Source organism: Panthera onca, chromosome D2 (genome assembly GCF_046562875.1).
Source record: "Panthera onca isolate mPanOnc1 chromosome D2, mPanOnc1 haplotype 2, whole genome shotgun sequence".
Classification (NCBI taxonomy): Eukaryota; Metazoa; Chordata; class Mammalia; order Carnivora; family Felidae; genus Panthera; species Panthera onca.
Genome location: NC_138349.1, coordinates 63,717,440 through 63,738,512, shown reverse-complemented (window position 1 = coordinate 63,738,512; position 21,073 = coordinate 63,717,440). Strand labels below are relative to the sequence as shown.

Sequence of the window (21,073 nt, the reverse complement as noted above, 5' to 3'; positions counted from 1 at the left end):
GAGGGAATATTATTGCTAAAATGTAAGCTCTGTAAGCATATGGATTTTTTTGGCCTATTTTGTTTACTGCTGAATCACCAGTATCTTCAAGACACTCAATAAATGTTTAGTAAATACTAAATGAAGTGAAATATATATGGCCATTTTGATGGAGCAGGAAACATTTAGTAGATTCAGACTGAAGTCTTAGGTTTGAATCTTACCATCAATAAATAACTAGTTATGTGAAAGAATTGCCATTAACCTCTTGGCCTCAGTATCATCATCTGTAAAACAGAAGTATCCATCTACCTCATAGGTACTGAATGAAATAATATTTTCAATGAATCTATACCATTCTTAGAAATGTTACACAAATACAAAGATTACTGAGGATTACTGTGTATTTATATTTTTGGCCTCAGTATTTAACATGGCGCTTACATGGAAGAGGCACTAAAGCATTTGTTAAAGTGATCAGAGTCCCAGCTCCAGTTCCTGTAAGATAATGGTAGTTAAATTTGAATTTCTTCAGGTATCTTATAAAAGTTTTCAAATCAACAAGGAAAGCAAATAAAATCACGTATAGCCCATACTTACAGTGTAACTAGAAAACAGAGACTATAAAAAATTTACATTTACATGTAAGTATGAGAAATTAACAACTGAAACCATCAAAGCCAGCTCCTGGAGGCCTCACCCAAGTAGAGTCAGATACCCATTGCAAAACACAATATCAACTCTTGATGTCCCCTAGAAGAAAAGAAAACTGATAAAAGACCTGGTGGATACCATAGCACTGGTTCCTGGGGAGTTGAAAGGGAAGGACTCCAAAAGAATTCTGGTTCCAAAGTTGTTAGTCTTGTGGAGAAGAGAGACACACAATGAGGGAGGTATCCTTTGAAAGTCTGGCCATGCCAAAAAAAAAAAAAAAAAAAAAAAAAAAAAAACAAAAAAAAACAGGAAGAAGAAGAAGAAGAAAAAGAAGAAGAAGAAGAAGAAAAGAAGAAGAAGAAGAAGAAGAAGAAGAAGAAGAAGAAGAAGAAAGCAACTGAAGTTAAAAACCCCAAGAAACAAAATCATACCAAAAAATCAGGAAACCAACTAACCAACATCCCTAAGTCATCATTTATTAAAGAAATTTGTCTTCACAGTTCAAATAATAGAAAACACTCTTAGACAAAAAAAAAAAAAAAAAAAAAAAAAAACAAGTAAGCCCTTCTGCGCACCTATCATCACTTGGCCCAAGAAAACTCTACATGCTACATATTTAACTAGGGACAAAGAAAAGGACCCAAACATCCATAGAAAGCTACAATAAAACAAAAGTAGGAGTCATCAAAATGCTTCAACATTCCACAAACCACTCTCCAAAAAATATAAAATAACAAAAATATAATACTCCAAAATGAACTGAGTGCAGTTAAATAAGCTATTGCAAATGTGAAAGAAGTGGGGAATCTGAAATCTAAAGCCTCAGACTAGTAAAGGACAAACAATAGGTAAATATGCAAAAAAAGAAAAAAAAAGAAAATTTAAAAATGAGAGGTAGGAACAGGAAACAAACTGGAAAAAGAAAAATAAAATCATTTCTGAAATGAAGGGTAAGATACACAGTGCCCAAGAATGAAGACATAAAACTGAAAGTATATTAAGGGACATAATGGATGAGAATGAAAAGAGCAAAAAGAGCAAAATTAGATAAAGATTTTAAAAATATCAAAGGAAAGTGATAGACATAGAAGACAGGCAAAGAAGATCCAACTTATGTGTAATTGAAGTCCTTAGAGTTGAAAAACAAAGTAAGGAGACACTTAGTGCTTTATTCTAGAGGCTTTAACTCCAAGAAAACTGTCTGAAAATAAAAGAACTGAATCTACATACTGAAAGGGTTCTAAGCGAGCCAAAATGGTCAGCCTTTAAACATACTCCACTAAAATTATCAGACTTTGGATAGCAAAAACTATTTTCAGCCTCTAGACAAAATGACCAAGTCATTTACAAAGCAAGGAAAATTAGACATTAGATTTTTTTATAAGAAAACAGGGATGTGAGGTTTTCAAGAAACTCCAGGAAAGAAAGCATTGGCCAAGGATTTTTGTATACACCCAAGCTGTCCTTTTAAAGACCAACACTAAAGAAAAGCACTTAAAGATAAAAGAATATGAAGAAAGCTATACTCACATTGAGAAATCTACTAGATCATAAACTTCCTTCAAACAAGATATGATTTTGGAAAGTACAACAAAAGGTCAGGTAGTGAACATTATACATGTTTAAAAGTGGATCAAAGACTAAAACAAAAGTGGAGACATAAGTACAAGATTAGTATGTATTATCTACTCCATCACAGGAGAACTGACCACAACCTAGAAAAAGATAATACTAAACTAAAATAAAATAGAAAGGTACAGAAGGAAAAAATGGAAAAATAAAATGAGTTCATTGATCTCCACGTAGATGAAAAGTTAAAATAAAATGATATCATTCAAAGTAGAAAAACAAAACAGTAGAAGCCTAAGGGGAGGAATAAAAAAGAATTAAAGTGACTATAAAATTACCAGTATATAGTTTTTTAATATAAAGTTCTAGTAACTACTATAACCGATAACTTTTTAAATTAAATAAAATTTTAAAAAGCAGAGAAGATAGGCGACATACTGTAAGACAAACCGCAGTTATAACATACATAAGTTAACATAGCATAAAAGAATATAACAAAGTCAAAGCTAAATATATCAGTAATACAAATGTAAATAAGCTTATTAAATCCCCTAGTTAAAGGATTTTCAGATAGGTTCACAATATAAAACCCAACTCTGGATGAATACAAGAAATACACCTTCAACAAAGTGATTCATAAAGGCTAAAATAAAGAGATGGGCAGAGGTAAACCAAACAAATGCAAACACTAAAAATGCCTGGGATTATGATCTTGTTATCAGGCAACCCCTGAATTGGAGTCTATGTGACAAGCACTATGTGACAACAGTAACAAAAGAACACTTGATAACAATGCTAAAGGCTGCAATTGACAACATGTGTGTAACAAGCACTAAGATACCAAACGTTTCATAAAACGGAAAGTAGGAGATATACAAGGGGTAAGACAGAAAAACTTTAGTAACAAAGATCTCAACCTATCTTTCAGTCCAAGACAGTTCAAGTGGCCCAAAAATAAGCCAGGCTGTAGAAGATTTTAAAAACAATAACATATATCTTTTGAACATATATGAAAGTTTGTACCCTGATAAAAAGAAATGTGAGAACTTTAAAAGGCTGTGAAAGTTATGAAAATTAACTATATTAAGTCAGAAAGAAATTATATTTCTTAAGATAGTAAAAATAAAAATCTGATCAAGATAAAAAATGCATTCCTCTTTTGGTATGTCAGAGTAGCTCATATTAGAAAAACTCTACCTCCCCCTCTTATGTTTTCCACAGAAAACAATATAAAGTCTGGAAAAACTACTTAAAAAACAACTACCTGAAGGGACTGGCAAGCAACCAAAAGTAAGAAGTAGTCAGAGAAGAATCAACACTAGAAGGAAGTATACTCATACAATGGAATACTACTTACCAATAAAGAGGAGAAAATCACTGATACATGCTAGTTACATAATGAATCTCAAAAGTATTATGTATGACAAAGGCAAAAAGAGAGAACATACTGGACAATTGCATTTACATTAAGTTCTAGAATAGGCAAAACCTATAGTGGAAAAAAAAAATCAGTTAACAATGGTTGCCCCTTAGAGTAGGGGCAGAGGTAGGTAATACTAATTGGGAGTTGGGGAAAAAGAAACATGACATATCCAAGAAGTTCAATTTAGTCCAAGGGTAAAAAGGGAAACTCAAATTGAAACACTAGATGACCCTGTTTATGAAACTGAAAGAAAAAGATCACTTTAAGGAACTTTTAATCATGGTCTCCTGTCTATCCACAGGAATGTATACATGTTTGCGCATAGACACATGTACAAAAAGAACTTTCTTCGAATTGCATCACAAAAAATAAGATGAATTGATAAACAGATGAATTTAGAATAAAGAAAATATAGTTAAAATATTAATTGTAGAATCTAGGTGGTGGGTATATGAGTCTTCATTGTACAAGTCTTTCAATCTTTTTGTATACTGGAAATTTTTTCTAATTTCTGTATGCTGGAAAAAAACTGCAAAGAAATCTTGAACTGGCCTAGGTCAGTAATCATATTGATACTAAAATTATGAAACTACTTTACATAATCACATTATTAAATAAGGAAATAGGATTACTGTTATTATGTATTAAGATTCTCAGAATAACAAAGAGACGCAAATATAAAATAATTGAAGAAAACAAAAAACCTAAAAATATCAATACACACTCATAATTTAAAAAATTTTTTTAAGTTTATTTATTTTGAGGGAGAGCACACATGCGTGAGGTGAGGGGCAGAGAGAGAGAGAGAAAATTCCAAGCAGGCTCCATTGTGACACAGTGCAGAGCCCAACAGGGGGGCTTGAACCCACAAACCATGAAATCATGACCTGAGCCAAGATCAAGACAGATGTTTAACTGACTGAGCTATCCAGGCACCCCACAAACTCCTAATTTTTTAAAAAGTCTCTCCCTTAGCTATGTCTACTAAAAAGGTCTAAAAGCAGTGATCCCCAGTAGCAATGAGCACACCCAGTGCCCAGATCTTGATTTCAAAATATCATTTACCATTAAAGGGAACCAGAACTCATTAGACAAATGGCTGATTCCAGGTATATGGCACAGAAAATGCAAGACAAGCCTAGGTCATCTTTTTGTGCTAGAAAGTAAGGAAGTTCTTAAAGACTAATAGAGGCAAGTCAAAAGAATAAAGAAGCCATTTTGAAGGAACTTCCATCAAACAAATTTGGGACAATTTATCTATCAAAAAGATTAATGACTATAAATGATATAATACACTGAATAAATAACAATCCATGAAGCAGTGGGAGAGAAAGGAGAGAAATGCCCTTTCTTACAGAAGATTAGCTAAAAAGTATAGAAAAAATAATAGGGTCAGATAATTACTATCTGCAAACCCCATTGTAATAATGTAGGCAAGGATCATAAATGGATAAAACCGCTAAGTGAAAGCTAGTTAGATAACAGAATATAACAGATAACAGAATATAATGTCCCACAGATTACTTGTGAATTGCAAAGGAAAAACCATTATACCACAAAGGAGAAATCAGGCAACTTCCATCCAAACCAAGGGATCAAACTGCATCACACAGGGTGGTAAAACCAATTGTCTCTTCACATTACACTGGCAGCATGTATCTTGCTCAATCTGCCCTAAAACAATTCTTGCCCCAAAAATGTTTAACCTGAGTCTTATTAATAAGCCATTAGATGCAAATTCCAGGTACAGCTAAAACAGGAAATAGGATAAAAGGTCAATGATACCATAAGAAACAATTAAATACAAAATGCAGAACATTCATAAAGGATATTTGTTAGAAGTGCAGACTCTTCAAGGCATTAATGGCAAGGAGTCTTTATAAAAAAGTAAAATGATTAAAAGAAATTAAAGAGACATAACCAAATGTATTATATGAACCTTGACTGAATTCTGGTTTTAGAAAAACAACCAGAAAGGATTTTCTTTTAACAACTAGTTGAAAGTGAATTCAGACTGAATGTTAGATTATTACTATGGAATTATTGTTAATAATTTACATGATAATCATATTTTGGTTATGTAGTAGAATGTTCCTCCTTTTAGAACCACTGAGATGTATATGCCATGTTGTTTGCAACTTATTTTCAAATGGATCAACACAAAAAAGGAAAAAGGTATGTGTGTGCATGTAGCACAAAGACAGAGGGTGAGTAGATGAACTATACGGTAAACTATTAATGGTCTACCAAAGTAGAGAATATACTATTCTTACAATTTTTATCATACTATTCTTATTATTTTTTTACATATGAAATTTCATAATAAAAAGTTGATTAAAAAACTGAACAAAGTAGGGAATAAGAAATGAAAATCTGTAACATAGTAAGCATAGAGGACAACAAAAGTCAGAACCTAAGAATATACAAAGAAATTGACAAAAAGAATGTTAGGAAATTAAAACCAAGGTTTATACCTCTTTCAGTTTATAATGTGATATTTATGCACCCTTAGCATACCTGGCACCTAGAAGTCTGTCAGTTAACAACTGTTAACGTGCTAGCTAGCCTTCTAAACTTTCTTGAATCTTGCTATCCCTTTGCTTTTCAACTTTGGCTTCATCTTCAGCCTCAACCAAACACATCTCTTCACTGCTCTTAAATAATAAATGGCCAGGGGTGCCTGGGTGGCTCAGTCGGGTAAGCGTCGGACTTCAGCTCAGGTCATGATCTCACCCTTGTGAGTTCCAGCCCACATCTGGCTCTGTGCTGACAGCTCGGAGCCTGGAGCCTGCTTCGGACTCTGTGTCTCCCTCTCTTTCTCTGTTCCTCCCCTGTCACACTCTGTCTCTCCCTCTCAAAAATAAATAAACATTAAAAAAAAATAATTCATGGTCATCTTTCACCCTGAGCTTTTATTTTGCTATTTTTCTTTCTTGAAATGCTACTTTCTTCCTACTCACCCAACCAAACTAGATCATCCTTCATAATCTCGAAGATGATGAAGACCCAATTCTTCCACTAGATCTTCTTCAATTCTATCATTTCATCCTGATTTGATTCTTCTTTAACAAAGCTAAAAATTATATTTGTTTATATTTTATAGTAAAATTTTAGAGAAGGTAGACTAATGGTAAGCAGTAGACTCATTAAAATGCTATTTTAACTCTGGCAGCAATGTAAAAGCAAACCATTTTTCTACCTCAAAGACTATCAAAACCAAGCTAAGGAACAGACTACTGCATCTCTAAAGGTAAAATGTTTGGCTTCTGAATATACAAATATTCTCATATTTTGACATATTCTGTTCTTTGAATTTGTACACTCTAGCACAGTACTTAATAATTGTTCTACAAGTAGTAGATATTTGGTAAATATTTGATTGATTCATCAAATGGCATAATTTACATAATTTTCTTCAAGATACTGAAAAAACTTATCATAAGACTTGCCTTACTATTTAGATCATTTGGGGGCACCTGGGTGGCTCAGTTGTTTAAGCTTCTGACTTTGGCTCAGGTCATGATCCCACAGTTGGTGAGTTCGAGCCCCATGTAGGGCTCTGTGCTGACAGCTCAGTACGTGGAGCCTGCTTCAGATTATGTCTCCCTCTCTCACTGCCCCTCCCCTGCTCATGCTGTCTCTCTCTCTCTCTCTCTCTCTCTCTCTCTCTCTCTCTCTCTCTCAAAAATAAATATTTTTTAAAATTTAAAAAATAGAAATAAAAAAATATTTAGGTCATTTTTATGTAATAAGAAGGTAAGTATTATAATTTCCAGTTATATTTATATGATCAGTAAAATCAGGTTCTATCTGCACATAACAATATGGAATTATAAACAAAAGAATTCATAGAGAATATTCAGGTTTCTTTAAAGAAATAATTTTATAATTAAGGGAGACAATTTTTTATAGGAATAATGAATATAAATGTATGTATAGCAGCAAAGCTATTTTCATCTAATGAAGATAATCTCTAAAGAAACTGAAAAACATGCACATTTCCAGTTGAGAGTTTCAGATATTTTTTCCTATCTTTTTTATATAAATCCCATAAGGATTAAGTTTATTTAAGCATTTTTACAAATCAGTAACTTTAGAAAAGTTATACTGCCAAATTAAGAAAATAGTCAATTCACAATTCACTATAAGTATTTAAAGAACATAAATGTGGAGGACAGATATGATTTCCAGAGGAGCATTTCATGTAACTGTGAGAGATGATATAATAGCAAGTGTTTAGTCCCACACTGTACTTCAACCAGTGTTTCTCAAACTCTTCCACTGAAACAGCCCCCTCCTGACCGAATATCCTTAAAAAGGGTAAGAGAACATATATCTCTCTCCATGAGTAGAACAGCCCAAATTATGCCACAATTATAAATTTCTCATTTTTTCTTAAAAATTCACGGTTAATAAAGAAGGTATGTCATATTTATTCTATGGCTTTTTATATCTCCTGACACATACTTATGTACTCTTAGTGATTTATATGACCCAGTTTGAGAAGCACTGACTTAAACCAGTGTATGCCCATGTGAAAAATATTTTCCTGAATTATGACGTAAGAATAATTTCATTTTATAACATCAGGGATAAATAATAATGAAAATTATTTGTTATGTGTTGAATAATAAATATGTAAAAAGTATTAAATTAGGTTTTTAATATATATAATCTTAATTTTCAAAATGTAAATATTATCTTACCAACAGTAATTAAGGAATTGAGACACAAAGAGATTAAATAGCTATCCAAAGGCAATACAGCTAATAAATATTAGTTACTTTGTACACAAGTCTTTATTATATCACAATCTCATCAACATTTTATTTTTACAAAATCTCACTTTTCAAGAATTTAATGCAGATGAGCTATGAACAGCACATAGCCACTAACGTATCAAAAGAAACTCTTCACTAGCAGTACAGTTTTAAGACCAATCAATGATGGGTGATGTGAGACAACTTATATTAGAAAAGAAATCCCCATCTAGCCACTAAGTTGAGCTAATTCTTGGGTTCAAGTAAGACCTGGCATTGTATATGTGCTGCTGAAGCGAGCACAAGACTGGGCATTGTAAATAGGATAGGATGTAAATTTCATACACACATTCTAGACCCAATCCAAAATGGCAGCACAGAGTAACATTATTTGGCAAATCCTAAGCAACCTCCTGTTAACTTCTGTCACTAGCCAGTTACAGTCCTTGAGTTAAGTTGCTTGCCTCTCTAGGATTTATGTTCACCATGTGAAAGGGGTGTGCATTTCAATTTCTATACCCGTTTCCGTTACTCTCAGCTAGTACCTCTTTGTTAGCATTTTCTAAGCAACTCGTTTTTTAAAAAATTCACATTTCTATATACTAATTATCAGTCTTGGTCCTCTTTAAAATATTCCCTCAGTTCTTGATTCTTAACCACTTCATTTTACAATCTGGAACACAACAAAATCGCCTGGTGAAAACTGCTACTTTAATAGTAACTTTACTGTGAGCTCTACTATCAAAATGTTTATAGTATCAGAGTCTATTTCAGTGTATTTATTTTTTAAAAAGCTTTGGTGATTTGATATTTGCCATTAAGATTAAATTATATTGTGTTCTTAATTCAAATACTTCAGTACATTAAAATCCATAGGAAAACTATACTACTAACCATCTTCCAGTTTGATTTGCAACCTGTTCTTCTAATTTCTGTAGCTCCAATGTGTAAGCCATTATTCGAGCATTGCATACCATGAGATTCTTAACTGCATGCAAGATCTGGTCTTTCTGAGTACTCAGAGAAAGGAGTTTCCATATTCCTTCTCGCATTCGAATTTCTAAATCTATTTTTTCTTGAATGCTGCAGTCCTTAAAAAAAAGAGAAAAGCATTTTTTAAAGATAGCAAAAATCCAAAATTATAACATTTATTTTTATTAGTAAAAATGTGCTAGTGATTTTATAACATATTGGGAAAGTAACAAAGTTTTGAAGTATGATAGTACAAAAAATATAGCTATTCAAAAATGCTCTTTGCAAAACCTTAATTTCTTGCTTTATTAGGAAGTCTACAATCTAGTGGAGAAACACAACAGAAACAAGGGTGAGAAACATTACATATTCTTTGCATAGCTTCGCAAGTTTGAATAGTGTCCCCCAAATATTCTTGTCCTCCCAGAACCTCAGAATGTGACCTTATTCAGATACAGGGTTTTGTAGATGTAATTAGTTAAGATGAGGTCATACTGAAATAGTGTGGGCCCTAAACCCAATGACTAGTGTCCTTATATGAAAGCCATGTGAAGACAGAGAGACATACAGAGAGAACTCCATGTAAAGACTGAAACAGAGATGAGAGTAATGAGTCTATAAGCCAAGGACTACCAAGCAACCACCAGAAGCTGGAAAAGGCAGGGAAGATTCTTCCTACAGCCTTCAGCAGGAGTATGGGCCTGCAGATACCTTGATTTCGTACTTCTGGACCCCAGAAGCATTCATAATTTACCATTTAATTGAATCAAAATCTATATAAAAAATGTAACTGGAACCTAATAACAAAAGTTCCAGGTATTAAAAAGACAATCTTTTCAAAAAGAAAACCTAAAAGTTAGGAGGGAAAGTCAATGAAAATTACGCTAAAAGAGAAGCTATAAGGGTGACTGGGTGGCTCAGTTGGTTAAGAGCCCAACTTCAGCTCGGGTCATAATCTCACAGTTCATGGGTTCGAGACCGGTGTCGGGCTCTGTGCTGACAGCTCAGAGCCTGGAGTCTCCTTCAGATTCTGTGTCTCCCTCTCTCTCTGCCCCTCCCCTGCTCACACTCTGTCTCTCTGTCTCTCAAAATAAATAAACATTTAAAAAAAATTTTTTAAAGAGAAGCTATAGTAGATGATTTGACTATCCAAATCAATCAAATATACTATTCACATGAAGAAAACAGATCTGTTTAATTACCTTCTGTAATTACATCACGTAATTACCACATAAAAACCTTCTTTAGTGGTAGAACTCAAAACTGGTACACTACATAAATGTAGTCATTTGCTAGTTTTCCTTCTTTACACATGGCTGAATCTCAACAACTCCATTTCATCTTTGTATGACTTTGTCAGCCCCAAAGTAAATTCTTCTTTAATGTAATTAATAACGAATTTTAAGAATTATCTATGTGACCCATATATCTATAAGATTAAGCTCTGTCAAGCTGGTTAGTATTGGGGAGCACACACACATAGGAGGCAACCTGAAGCAAGATGAATAGTTTTACCCCACAACCCAAATATAAACAAATACCATCTGGTGCCATTAAATTCAATTTTGCTTTTTAAATGTTACAGTGAGGCAGCCAGCTGAACCAGCACAGTGGTTCTTAAAGCTGGCTACACATGAGAATCACCTCTGGTAGAGGAAGAGCCTTTTATAAAAGCACCTGAACTTATGACGCACCCCAAAACAATTAGGCTCTCCGGAGGTGGAGCCTGAGGTTGTTTTGTTTTGTTTTGTTTTGTTTTGGTTTGGTTTGGTTTGGTTTTTAAGTTCCTTCGGTGACTCAATGTAGAGCCAGGGTAGAGATACGCGGTAGTACTTGAAATTCCAGTGACCTGGAAAGTTGCAACAACCTTAAGAAACCAGTAGGTGGCCACAAACACATTAAAGAATCAGTTTGGGCTTCTAGGGTTTCCATCTTGTAAATGAAGACTGTCTTCTCTTCATCACTTGATAAAGACTATAAAATTATAGAGGCTTGGGAAATAGTGCAAAAATGAAATGCAAAGTTAAGGCTTGTTTTTTAAATCACCTTATTTGTAAGATTAAATATTCATTAAGGAAATAAGATATATCTAACAGATATTAGTATTAGAATTCTAATAGCGTGGGGGTCAGCAAACTATAGCCTAGCCAATGCCTGTTTTTGTAAATAAAGTTGTACAGGGGCACAATCACGGTCATTTGTATTATCTAAGGCTACTTTCAAACTACAATGGCAAAGTTGAGTAATTTCGAGAAAGACCATGTGGCCCACAAAGCTGAAAATGTTTACTATCTGCCTTTTTACAGAAATAGTTTGCTGATCCTTAATTCAGCCAAATTAACATACATAGTAAACTATGACCTTACCTCCCCTATTCTACAGTGAGCAGATGTGGATCTGGGAGGGCTGACATGAGTGGGGTGAATTGTTAAGCGTATGTATGCTTTTGAATGTACTGGGGTTTAAAAAAAAAGAGGTATGGTGTTACCCGTTTTTTGTTCTCCATGCAACTTCTTTTAGTACACATCTATACTTCACATACAGGGAAACCCATCTGGTCAAGTGATAACTACTGCAGCCAAGAAAGTCTTTTCAGAGTGGAAGAACTTAATTTTAGTTAGTAAGGGGTGCAAAGTGCTCCTGGGGTTAAGAGCCGGTGTGCCATGCACAGTGAGAACAATGATCACGTAATGAGGGCATGCATAGAGCATTCAGTGATGGTGCTTACTAACCCCAAAGTGGTATGGCAGGGAGCTAAAATCATGACTGCTGCTGCCTCAACCATAATGGCAGAGTAAACACTGACTAGGACCCATGACAAAAGCATGTATTCATCCCTCTTACAAGTGTCTGAAAGCAAGTCTCCAGAAAGAGCAAATGGGGTGGGGAAGAATGGGGTGGGGGGAAACCTTCCTCTTGCCATTTCTCCTTCAATTTTCTAAATATGAGCTACCTTGTAATCAAGTCAAACAGAAGCCTATGGTACTGTCCTGATCATGTAGATACCTAGTCAGGCTGATAAAAATGGACAGGGCAAGGCTAAAAATGAAACAGGGAAATGACTTAAAAGTGCAAATCTAGATTATGTAGAAAACAGAAAGATACCAGGTTTTAAGAGCATAATGGGACAAAGGAAGTGCAAAAAAAAAATGGCCTTAATATTTTTTTTAAGTAGGCTCCGCACTGGGCATGGAGCCCAATGCAGGGCTTGAACTCACATTCCTGAGGTCAAGATTTAAATGCTCAACTGACTAAGCCACCCACGCTCCCCTGAAAATGGACTTAATTTTGAAATTAAGCACTGACTTAAAAATAAATGAAGCTGGGCTGCTGCAAGACAACTGTAGTAATCCAGATAGAAAATATCACCCACCTAATGGATATAGTTAAACTGTGTTAGTTAAGAGACCATGGTGAAAGAGAAGACTGCAAAATAGTATATATAGCATACATCCTTCTAAAAGAAATTGTGTGTATTTTAAGAATTGTTTATGTACAGGGGTGCCTGGGTGGCTCAGTCGGTTAAGCTTCTGACTCTTGGTTTCGGCTCAGGTCATGATCTCACGGTTTATGAGTTCACGCCCCACATTGGGCTCCATGCTGACAATGCAGAGTCTGCTTGGGATTCTATTGCTCCCTCTCTCTCTCTCTGCCCCCCCCCTCAAAAGTAAATAAATAAACTTAAAAAAAAACTTTAAAAAAAAGGAATTGTTTATGTACAGAAAAAGTCTGGAAACTGTTAATAGTGGTTATTCTGTGGAATGGTATTACAGAAAGAATTCTTAAATCCATGTTTCTGTATATGTTTACTACAATGAGATAGTGAGACAGGGAAACTGAAGAACTCCATTAAAATATGCTTTTTGCTCCTTTTCCTGCTTCTATCCTTGCTACAACCTGCCCCTACACTCCACTTTACACATGTCTTATAATGAAAATAGTGTATGTCCTCCTTGTAAGGGACAAGGAGTTAATGATTTGTCTAGAATAGATAACATCTAAGGATGAACCAGATGAGAATGACTGGAAGAAGCTACTATATGTGTATTCCAGACCACTGGCACTAGACATCTCAATGCCAAGACCCCCTGGCTCCAAGCAATAATACCTGGGCCCTCATCTTTGTTCTAACAGGTTCCTAGATGCCTGAGAGGACACGTACACTAGACCATCGTCCTCAGTAAAAACCCCCAGACCCCGAATGAAGACAAGACTCGTGCTCCTCTCCTTTTGGAGTCTCCTGAACTTTTGTCTGTAACTGCTTTCTCTGTATCTTCAATAAACTCACCTCCTGCTGGCTCACATGTGATTTCCATCCTGCAGGAAGCCAAGGACTGGTCCTGTGGGACCCCTTCTGGATCCCTGAACCAGCCTGCCGGCATCAATGGCATTATTTCTTGAATTTCTTTTTTATTAAGATTTCAAAAGCTTGAAAGTTTGTAAGAAAGGTTAGGTGGCTGCCCCAACAGATGAATGGGACAAAAGATAGTAAGAAAAAGTTTTCCCTCAAGCACATTCTGAGTGTCAGGTACTATGCTAAGTACTTCAAAAAGGTTCTCAACTCCCAGTAACTTTCTAGGATAAGCATTTTACCCATTTTACAACTGTGGAAACCAAGGACTTAGAAAAGACAGGTTAACTTATTTGAGATTGTTCAACAAGCAGAATTGGATTTGACCTTAATCTGACTCCAAAGCCAATGCTTTATGCTGCGAGTACTCATAGCTGACTCCAAGGTTTCAGTAGATGTTTCACTAGTGTTATGACCACCTCAGAATCTTTGGTCCTATCCCTATTAGGTGGCAGTTTCACTAATATCAGAGGAAATAGAGCAAATAAGAAATCACTGTTAGTCAAGTATAAAATTCTCTTACCCTCAATATTCCTGTTAGATTGAAACCTATTACTATTTTGCAATTTTTATCCAAGATCCAAACACAAGGAATTTCCACAACTCAATTACTTGGTTTTCTTACTGCCTATGAAATCATTAAATATTACTGTACCATCTCACATGTAAATAACCCAGTTCTTATGTATATTTATTTACTTTCATTCCATGTAGCTAAACTTCTTTCATGACCTTATCTTCTTGTCTCTTTTGTAAAATTCCTAAATATTACTGCTGCACACAGCTAAATAAATATAGGGCTACACCAACACCTATGTAATAAATACGAGAACCTCAACAGATCGCCCATTCACTAGAAATCAAGATTCTGTTATCAGAACAAAGTACTTAACAGATAGGATAGAAAAGCATTTTACATCAAAATGTCTGAAATTTTTGAAAATGCTGGCATAAAACAGCATTACTAATAAAGGAGTTGGACTTTGGTTTGCATAATAGTTCTTACTGTCTTGCTTTATTTCCCTCAGTATTATTGAAGAATTTCTAACAATTTTGTATCTGCTGAGGTTTCTAAACAAAATAACAGGTTTCTAAGCAAAGGTTAGAAGGTTAGGTTTACCCAGGTTTCTAATAAAAAAATAGGTTGGACCATATAAAAGTGCTAATAGTCTACTAATTTTGACCTACAAAACTGGCATTTTCACATGGTTTAATCTATTTCAGAACTAGGTAAAAGAAGGTGGAGATTAAAGGGAAGATCAAGCATAAAGACATCAGTTTTAAGACTCTAAAGTTAGAGTTCAGGGGAAAATATAACACTTTAATAACTGATTGGTCTCTATTCAGTAAAAAAACACATACTTTACATGGCGAAATAGCAAAACCTCAAACTTCTCTCTTATCCGATTCGAAAAGAATCCACTATCAAACCAAATTTTTCTAAAGTTCCAAGTTTGCAGTTTGCTTCTCCAGCCTGCCCCCATCGAGTTTATGTCGTGTGTGGACATCGCTCCAGTAATTGTGCTTTCCGTCAAATCGAGTAATAAGCAAACCGTCCTCCCTTGGTCTCGGGTGGGCTTCTTGGAAATCCCGGGACCCCCATTTCCCCTGCGTCATCTACACTGGGATCCAAACCTTGTGTGTGTGTGTGTGGGGGGGGGGGGGGGGTGGCGGGGAGGTGTGGAAGGAAGCAGCCGGCAGGTGCGCCCGGGGAACGCACGGAGGAACTCCGACATCGCTTCCCCATTCGGGTCTGTCTCCTCCAAAAGAAATCGGGGGCCGGAGGGGGATGAGGAGATTTCCTAGCTCCACTGGAGCCTGCAAAGTGCGGTCTCCTAGTCCGTCCCTTTGTTTCTGGACACGGCTGAATACGAGACGCGGAGTGGGGGCTTTCTCCACGACGAGGCAAAACGGTGGCTTGAAGACTTGGAAGTCCGGCCCTTCCTCACTCACCTGCTGGGCGGGAAGGCCCGCCAGGCGGAGCTCGGGACCCCTCACGGTCTGCGCCTCCATCTCAGCACCACTGCCAGGCCCGCCGCCGCTCCTCCTAAGATTTGAAAAGCCCGCCGCTCGCTTGAGCCGCAGAGGACACCAACCGCCGGCCCGGCCGTACCAAGTCCGGCCGCAGGAGGAGGGGCGCAGGAGGCCTCCAGCCTGAGGGCGCACGCGCAGTGGCAGCGCCCGGGCCTCCCGCACGGAAGCGCGAGGAGACCCGAGCCCTCCTCAGTGCGGCGGCGAAGCGAGTGGGGCGCGGCGGGCAGGTTTAAGGCACTGACTGGGGAGTGGGCGGGTCTGGGACAAGAGTGGGCAGGGCCGTGGAGAGTACACTGGCCACTGAGCGTACCTGGCCGGGCACAGGGTTTAGGCAGGTGGTTTTCGAGGCACGCCCCAGTGCATTTTGCCTGCTTCCCAGCCAAGGCCCTTCGCGGCTGGCTGACTCAAGGCTGCCGTCCCTGCCTTCCTGCGGACGACTCAGGGACACGCGGTGTCACCAGGAGCCCGTGGCCTCAGTCCCAGAGAACCAAGGGACACTGCTCCCAAGCGCTCCCACACAGCAGAGCATTGTCACTCAGGGTCACTGGAAGCCCAAGGCCCTGTTGATCAAGCTGGAGAGATACTATGTCAGACGTTTCACAAGGTCTTTTCTTTTGTCCCCAGTGTTTCTTTGTAATTCCAGATACCCCCACCGCAAACACGTAAGTAGTCTGTTCTTGCAAAGACTTCTTTCTTGAAAGTAGTCTATTCTTTTCTTGCAAAATACTTCTTCATTACTCTTTCCCATTACTCTTTCCCATTCTGATAGCAGAATAAGGTATTATTTTCCCAAAGCCCCATTTTTTGTTGTCCCTAAAGACCCATACAAAGACTTTTTTGAAGAGTTTTGTTATTAATCATAATGGGAAAGAATGGAATCTTTAAAAATCAAAGTTGAAGTGCTACAGATTTCAGAACCCTGTAAGGTCCTTATAATCCACTATCCTGGCCTATCCTGACTTACCCTTGGAAAGGCAACAGGACACTGCTTTGGCTTCTGACGTTTTTTTCTCCTACAGGAAAAATCAACCAAATCAACTCTTGCACCCGCAACCTCACAGAAGAAGGCCTTGGGTGCTTTTCCTTCCATAAATAGGGTGACCATGTTTTTTATTTGCCTGAGACATTCCCTGTTTGGGTTTGTTGTCCCAACGTCCCACCAATCGTGCACTTGTCCAAAGTGGATATTAAGTTGCATGGTCACATTATCCACAAGGCCCTTTTTTAAGCAGTTAGTTTGTAGATTTACTTCTGAAAATATGAAGAGTGCCCTTCCTCTCAAATAAGTAATTTGCCTCTTTGTGGCCCTTTGGACTAGATGATAATAGAAGCTGCCCAGCTAGGAATGACATCCCCTTACAATTAGGAATGTATGGGTCATTACAGATGACCATATCCTTACACACAACTATAAAATATGGAGAGCTGAAAATTACCAACACAATGAGTTCACCTCATTCTCTCCAAACACAGATCTGAATTCCAAAGCCATTAGGTACCCTTCCCCCAATGCACTCCTCTCTCTAATGCTTTACCATTTTGTGGTATAATTATCCCCTACTCACAGTGAGCGGCATGAACCTAGTAGAGTACCTGACTCATAAAAGAAATACACACAGGGAGCTCATCATCAGGCATATATTATTTCTCATGTAACACACACAGCTCTTAGACTCAGACCAAAATACTTACAGAAGCCATCACTTCATGAGAACAGAGGCAAGCCAGCCAATTTAAAATTGGACACTGATGGAGGAATATTTGATAAATACTAACTGGAGATGCATTTATTTATAATACTGAAGAAAAAGATCTAGGAAAAGTCATATTTAGCGATTGTCTGTAGAATTGACAATTGCTATTAAAGACCTTTCTCTTTGGAGAAGATATGATGTAGTCCTATCTATTATTCATCAAGGGATGTGCCCAGGAAGTGCTTAAGATATAACTATTATATGGTGATTAAAATACCTCAGAGTAGGAATGCTGTTTCCTTATTTATCCCCAGGTCCTTCTGGTAGTTTCATCATAGTTTTCTCTGATGCATGTGATGTACATAAAAATAGATGGAAACTAAAAAACGTTAAAGATTTCACAAGCAGTGGTTTGGTTAGAGAATGAATGAATGAATGAATGAATGAATTTTAAAACTCCCAGAAAGTAAGAAGTACTACCCTTTGCCACCTCAACTGTTTGAAAGATAATATTTGGGTATCTCTCATTCAAGAGCTAACATCCCACCTTCCTTGGGCTCCCACAGTTGATGGATCCCCGCCTAATTGCCCAAGTGTAAAAGCTTCAGCTGAAGGTTGAATGGTGGCATTTCTGTTCTACCAATATTACTTCCCATGATAACTTCAACATTTAAGACTAATTATAAGTATCTCATCTCTAATATAATAAACAGATAATATTTAATAATTAATAAATATAAAATCAGTATTTGACATAGGACAGTCAATTTAGATAATATGAATAAATGTTAAAACATATTTTTCTTCTCATTATTCCCTACATTCGCCTTTTTAACTCTCTAAAGGGCCAAAGAAAGGAGATAATGAACTTGAAATAAGCTCTCTTACATAATAAACCTATTATTTTTTAAAATGTGATTTGCCCCAGAACAGGTAACTATTGTGGTTTCTGATATCCTCCTAGACTTTCTTTAAAAAATCCTATTAAAGAATCCTCTTGGTGCTTCCTTTATTCATGTGTTATCTTGTAGGTAATGCATTTAAAATGAACTTCATAGACTAGAACTGTATTTTAAATTACACACACACACACACACACACACACACACACACACACACACAAAGGGAGAAAAGAAACTGAAGTAAAGATGCTAAACAGAGGTGCAGCATTTGTCTAAATGAATAGGCCATAATCTACAAATAGCAGAAGCATCATATAATCATAAGAAGGAAATGGAATACAGAATCTGAAGACTCATTAGCTATATGACCTTGGGCAAGCCACTCAGTGTCCTTATCTATAAAACAAGTATAATAATAGCCAGCTAGTTTTTTTTTTTAGTTTTTTTTATTTATTTATTTATTTATTTATTTATTTATTTATTTATTTATTTATAGAGGGAGAGAAAGCCAGGGGAAGGGCAGAGAGAAGGAGATAGAGAATCTGAGGCAGGCTCCATGCTGTCAGTGCAGAGCCAGACAGGGGTTTCCACCGTGAGAACATGATCTGAGCTAAAATCAAGAGTCGGACCCTTAATCGACTAAGCCAGCCAGGTGCCCCACCCAGCTAGTTTTGTTTTGTTTTGTTTTGTTTTGTTTTGTTTTGTCATTTTATTTTTTTTAATTTACATCCAAGTTAGTATATAGTGCAACAATAATTTCAGAAGTAGATTCCAGTGATTCATCCCCTATGTGTAACACCCAGTGCTCATCCCAACAAGTGTCTTCCTTAATGCCCCTTACCCATTTAGCCCATCCCCCCACCTATAAGCCCTCCAGCAACCCTCAGTTTGTTCTCTGTATTTAAGAGTCTCTTATGTTTTGTCCTCCTCCATGTTTTTATATTATTTTTGATTCCCTTCCCTTATGTTCATCTATTTGATATCTTAAATTCCACATATGAGTGAAGTCATATATTTGTCTTTCTCTGACTGATTAATTTCATTTAACATAATACCCTCTAGTTCCATCCACATTGTTGCAAATGGCAAGATTTCATTCTTTTTGGTTGCTGAGTAGTACTCCATTGTATAAATACACCATATCTTCTTTAGCCATTTATCTGTCGATGAGCATTTGGGCTCTTTCCATACTTTGGCTATTGTGAATAACGCTGCTATAAACATTGGGGTTCATGTGCCCCTTCAAAACAGCACACCTGTACCCCTTGGATAAATACCTAGTAGTGCAATCGCTGGGTCATAGGGTAGTTCTATTTTTAATTTTTTGAGGAACCTCCATACTGTTTTCCAGAGAGACTGTACCAGTTTGCATTCCCACCAGCAGTGCAAAAGAGATCCTCTTTCTCTGTATCCTTGTCAACATCTGTAATTGCCTGAGTTCTTAATTTTAGCCATTCTGACTGGTGTGAGGTGGTATCTCATTGTGGTTTTGATTTGTTTTTCCCTAATTATGAGTGATGTTGAGCATTTTTTCATGTGTCTGTTAGCCATCTGCATGTCTTCTTTGGAAAAAGTGTCTATTGATGTCTTTTGCCCATTTCTTCACTGGATTATTTGTTTTTTGGGTGTTGAGCTTGATAAATTCTTTATAGATTTTGGATAATAACCCTTTATCAGATATGTCATCTGCAAATATCTTCTCCCATTCTGTCGGTTGCCTTTTAGTTTTGCTGATTGTTTCCTTCGCTGTGCAAAAGCTTTTTATCTTGAGGAGATCCCAGTAGTTCATTTTTGTTTTTGCTTCCCTTGCCTCCAGAGACGTGTCGATTGAGTAGTTGCTGCAGCCAAGGTCAAAGAGGTTTTTTCCTGCTTTCTCCTCAAGGATTTTGATGGCTTCCTGTCTTACAGTTAGGTCTATCATCCATTTTGAGTCTATTTTTGTGTGCGGTGTAAGAAAGTGGTCCAGGTTCATTTTTCTGCCTGTCATTGTGTCCAGTTTTCCCAGCACCACTTGCTGAAGAGACTGTCTTTATTCCATTGGATATTCTTTCCTGCTTTGTCAAAGATTAGTTAGCCATACATTTGTGGATCCATTTCTAGGTTCTCTATTCTGTTCCATTGATCTGAGTGTCTGTTTTTGTGTCAGTACCATACTGTCTTGATGATTACAGCTTTGTAATACATCTTGAAGTCTGGGATTGTGATACCTCTAGCTTTGGTTTTCTTTTTCAGGACTGCTTTGGAGATTCAGGGTCTTTTCTGTTTCCGTACAAATTTTGAGATCATTTGTTCTAGCTCTGTGAAGAATGCTGATGTTATTTTGATAGGGACTGCATTGAATATGTAGATTGCTTTGGGTAGTATTAACATTTTAACAATATTTGTTCTTCCAATCCATGAGCATGTAATCTTTTTTTACTTTTTTGTATCTTCTTCAATTTCTTTCATAAGCTTTCTATGGTTTTCAGTGTTTTCTATAGTTTTCAGATTTGAGGGTATTAAGCCAGCCCTGCATCCCAGGTAAAAATCCCACTTGATCATGGTGAATAATTCTTTTAATTTATTGTTGAATCTCGTTGGCTAGTATCTTCTTGAGAATTTTTGCATCCATGGTCATCAGGGAAATTGCTCTATAGTTCTCCTTTTTAGTGGGTCTTTGTCTGGTTTTGGAATCAAGGTAATGCTGGCCTCACAAAATGAGTTTGGAAGTTTTCCTTTCATTTCTAATTTTTGGA

At 36.7% G+C, this 21,073-nt stretch overlaps 1 protein-coding gene across 3 annotated transcripts in view; it reads right to left on the bottom strand.

The window, feature by feature from the left end:
- Nucleotides 1–15,936, bottom strand: part of RTKN2 (rhotekin 2) — a 72,114-nt gene extending 56,178 nt beyond the window's left edge. Inside the window, exons 1-2 of one of the 3 annotated variants that reach the window (XM_060642663.3) lie at nt 15,662–15,936; nt 9,280–9,476 (exon numbers count right to left, since the gene is read on the bottom strand). In XM_060642663.3, coding sequence (XP_060498646.3) covers nt 9,280–9,476; nt 15,662–15,721 — 257 coding nt within the window. In that variant the 5' untranslated portion in view covers nt 15,722–15,936. The remainder of the gene's footprint in view (nt 1–9,279; nt 9,477–15,661) is intronic. The other 2 variants (XM_060642664.3, XM_078434299.2) reach the window with 2 other exon arrangements.
- Nucleotides 15,937–21,073: the final 5,137 nt, after the last annotated feature.